Source organism: Acanthisitta chloris, unplaced genomic scaffold, assembly GCF_000695815.1.
Source record: "Acanthisitta chloris isolate BGI_N310 unplaced genomic scaffold, ASM69581v1 scaffold6838, whole genome shotgun sequence".
Classification (NCBI taxonomy): domain Eukaryota; kingdom Metazoa; phylum Chordata; class Aves; order Passeriformes; family Acanthisittidae; genus Acanthisitta; species Acanthisitta chloris.
Window position 1 is genome coordinate 68,215 of NW_008686641.1, and position 4,196 is coordinate 72,410.

At 48.8% G+C, this 4,196-nt stretch overlaps 1 protein-coding gene across 1 annotated transcript in view; it reads right to left on the minus strand.

The window, feature by feature from the left end:
- LOC103807526 (sodium/hydrogen exchanger 2-like) overlaps positions 1–2,307 on the minus strand; it is a 25,041-nt gene extending 22,734 nt beyond the window's left edge. The window contains 4 exon segments of the mRNA XM_009080259.1: positions 1–27; positions 762–1,225; positions 1,782–1,971; positions 2,299–2,307. The exon segment at positions 1–27 is cut by the window's left edge and continues 9 nt beyond it. Of these exon segments, the coding sequence (XP_009078507.1) occupies positions 1–27; positions 762–1,225; positions 1,782–1,971; positions 2,299–2,307 (690 nt within the window).
- Positions 2,308–4,196: the final 1,889 nt, after the last annotated feature.

A 4,196-nucleotide genomic window follows, 5' to 3' on the forward strand; every position in this document is an offset into this window, starting at 1 on the left:
GAAGGATCGAAAGAGCTTGTAGAGCCCCTGGTGAGGGGAGTTGAAGGAGAACAGCTGTTAATAAGATGTTGACCAGATGTGGTCACATGTAGTCATGACACTGAATACACTGCTGGGATCTGTGCCAGGGCAGGTTGGAGCCTTCCCTGGAGGTCAGGCTACTAGCAGGGGAGAGCTGTGGCACTCAGGCATTTCTGGCCCCAGACATACAGTCAAAGATATGTTCACCCAAAACCTTCTATGTTCACCTGAAAGCTGCTCAGGACCTCAGGCCAGAGAATTGGACCAGGAACCTCTGCTAGAAGAGGCTGTTGATAGCTTTTCCTTTGGTAGATTAAACAGTCATTAAGGTTGGAAAAGACCTCCAAGATCAACAAGTCTAACCCGCAACCCAGCCCCATGTTCACCACTAAACCATGTCCCCAGGAGCCACATCCACATGTTTTTGAACACCTCCAGGGATGGTGACTTCATCACTACCCTGGGCAACCTCTTCCAATGCTTAGCCACCCTTTCCATGAAGACATTATCCCTAATAACCTATCTGATGACACTTGAGGTCATTTCCTCTCATCCTGCCTCTTGTTAAGTGGGACAGGAGACCAACCCCTACCTGGCTACAACCTCCTGTCAGAAAGTTATGGAGAACAAGGTCTTTCCTGAACCTCCTTTTCTCCAGACTAAGATCTCACATCCCACCCCTCAGCACCAGCCCACCCTTCCTCTAAACACCAAATACTCAAAGCAAGGTTGGTCCTTACCACTGTCACTGCATCATTCAGCAGTGATTCCCCAAACACCAAGATGTGCAGCTTCTCATTGACATGGATCTCCTCAAAGACAGCCAACACAGCCACAGGGTCCACAGCAGCAATCAGACTGCCAAAAAGGAGGTTGTGGAGCAATGACACGTCCTGCAGCCGAAAGACTTTGACCTGGCAGATGCCATAGAGAGAAAAGCCAATCCCAAACACATTCCATATTGTCCCCACCACGGCATAGAGGAGGATGGTCCCAATGTTCTCGAAGAAGGGACGGCTGGGCATGAAGTAACCTGCATCCAGGACAATTGGGGGGAGCAGGTAAAGGAAGAAGATGTCACTGTCCATCACAGGAGGTGATCTGTCATTTAAGCCATAGATGATTCCCCCCATAATGAGGCCTACAAATATCAACAAACAGCTCTCAGGGACAACTGAAGGAAGTTTGTTGTAGAGATGAAACCCTGGGAGGGATAAAAGAGAAAAAATTATATTAGCACAGAATATTCAGAGTTGGAAGGGACCCTGGAGAATCATCTAGTCCAGCTCCTGGCCCTGCACAGGACACTCCAACAATCCACCCTGTGCCTGAGAGCATTGGCCAAACACTCCTTGACTGGGCTGTGCCCACTGCCCTGGGGAGCTGTTCCAGTGCCCAAACACTCCTGGGGGAAGAACCACTTCCTAAGATCCAACCTGCAGTTCAATTCAGTCCCTCCTCCTGGAACCCTCAATATTTTGTTTTCTAACAGTCACAGCACACACAGGTGTGAACTTCTAGATGGAAACCACCATTCCCAACCTAAAATGCAACTTCTTTTCATAGTTTCATAGTGTGTTAAGGGATTGGAATGGAGTTTAGAGATCAACCAGCCCCAACCAGCCCCAATGTCTAACACCCAAATATGCATCCTGAGGACTTGCCATGTTACCCCCAAGATTGCAGATGAGCTGAAGCAAACCCAGTCCCTGCACACATCACCCCCACAGAGACCTCCCCATCCTCTCAAGATGCCTTACCTATTTTGGCCAAGGATGCAAGCATGATCCAGAGTGTGATTTCAAAGGGCACTTGGACATGTTGATAATCCAGAGAGAAAAATGCATGCTCTGAGGACTCGTTGCCCTCAGCCTCCTCTGCAGCCCAGCTGATGTTCTCCAGGATCACATCCTCCAGCACTGGCTCCTGCAGGGCTCCAACCTGGGGGACCTGGAGGATGGAGGAGAGCAAGGACCCAGCTAGGACAGCAGCTGCAGCTCTGTGCCTTGGCCTCTGACTCTCCATCTCCCTGGAAGCCTCTAGCTGCTCCAGGTCAGTGGCTCCAGAGCTGGGAATGCTGTGCAGGCAGCTGGAAAGGGAGGAGCAAATGCTCCACCTCATGCTGATTCCCCTCCCCAGTCCATCAGTTTCCAGACGTGCTGAAGATTCACACCCTTTGGCACTATGTGCCTGAATAAAGGTCCCTCCTGTGGATGGTTCCTTGAAGAACCTCATCCACCCTTAGCCCAAGTGCACAAGTTGCATTTTAGCCCTAACTCTGGACATATTTCGGCTTTTAGTCTCTCAGAAACTCTTCTTGGAGGGGAACGAATCATCTTCACTGCTATTGGATTAGCCAGACTTCATGGAACAGATCCCACAAAACCCAGTCCCACCTTACAGTGGATTTCCCTGGATTTCTCCAGTGTTCACTAAGGGAACACATGAACCTTAGTGATAATCACAGCTTCAGTTTGGTAAATCAAGCAGAGCCCAGAGCTGTGCTGTGCTAAATACAGAATTGCAGGGATGGAGGTCACCTGGATGGAATGAAGGTCACCTGTGCAAGACAAATGAAGTCCAACAATTGCTAAAAGACTCCTCCTACAAGAAGGATTTACAGGACAAGTTCTCTTCATCTCCCTTCACACTGAAAACTGAGTTGCTAAGAAAGGTTGGAGAGAGAGAAAACTCAAGTTATTTGCAACAGTGTCAGGTGTATTAATAATGCAAAAGAAAAAACATATTGGGTCAAATTCCTCCTCTGTGGAGTTTTGTTTAGGTTGCTGATGGGCTAAATTTAGCCCCCAGAACACACGTCAGTAACACACAGAGCCCTGGGCTGTTCTGAGCCCAATCGATGACCTGTTTGTCTCCCTCAGCCACCCAAGTGACACCAAACGGAGCTGCTTAGACAGGCTGTGACACACTGCTCTGCTCAGGAGTCACAGACAGTGTCACACAGGTCCTGAGCTCTCAGCACCACGGGAGATCCACGTTCATAGAGTCACAGGATTTTAGGGGTTGGAATGGAGCTCAGAGCTCACCCAGCTCCAACCCCTGCCCTGGGCAGAGACACCTCCCACCAGAGCAGGTTGCTCAAGGCTCAGCCAACCTGGCTGTGAACACTGCCAGGGTTGGGGCAGCCACAGCCTCCCTGGGCAACCTGGGACAGTGTCTCACCACCCTCACAGGGCCAACTTCTGCCTGACATCTAACCTCAATTTCCCTCCTTCAATTTGTGCCCATTGCCCCTTGTCCTGTCCCTGCAGCTCCTAACACAGATCCCTCTGCAGCTTCCCTGGAGCCCCTTCAGCTCCTGGAAGGTGCTCTGAGGTCTCCATGCAACCTAAAGTGCTACCAGAGGTGGAAGAGTCCAGACCAGGCCCATGTGCAGAGCTGTTAGTGAACTGTGCAACTTGTTTGCTTCTCTGCTCCCTTCACTAACATCTTGGACATCCTAGTTCATTGCTGAGAACCTTCAGGTTTGCTTTGAGACCACTCGTTTTTCCTTTCTGCATTGTTTTACCTTCAAGTTCTCCATAAACAACCTTGGTAACTCCCTTAAATTCTTAGAGTTATCTCCATTCATTTCATATTGGTTAGGAATAAACCAAAAGCCAAAATGATTTTCCAAAGCCCTTTGACAGAAGAGCATGTTGTTCCTCTTGTAATGGCTATTGACATTATTGAACCACTACCTCATGCAAGCACCATTTGAGCAGAGGTTCATGCATAGGCTTTAATTTTCCTTCAAATATAATGCTCTTTCCCACATTTTGGGGGTTTTCAGGCTGAATTCAGAGCCTCATAATTGCATGGAGAGACATGTTCATCCTGCTGCAATCAGGAGACCGTGAGAAGAACAGAGGATTGTGTGATAAGGTATCAGTGACCAATACTCAAGTTCTTGCAGTAAAAATGTTACATTTCTGCCTCTTTTTGCTCAGGGAACCATTAACCTGTCACTGCAGGAACCCCTAAACCCGAAACCAGATCCTCCAGTGTCAGATCCAGACACCTCTTAAACACTTCCAGTTTGGGAGCATCCAGAGGATGTTTTAGTGTACCACTTTTCCCCTTTTAAGAAGGAAACCTTTGTTCTAGCTTACCCAAAAAGCCTCCAAGCTCCTCATGCCACTTCCCTTTCTGGGAAGGATCACACCCACAGCTCT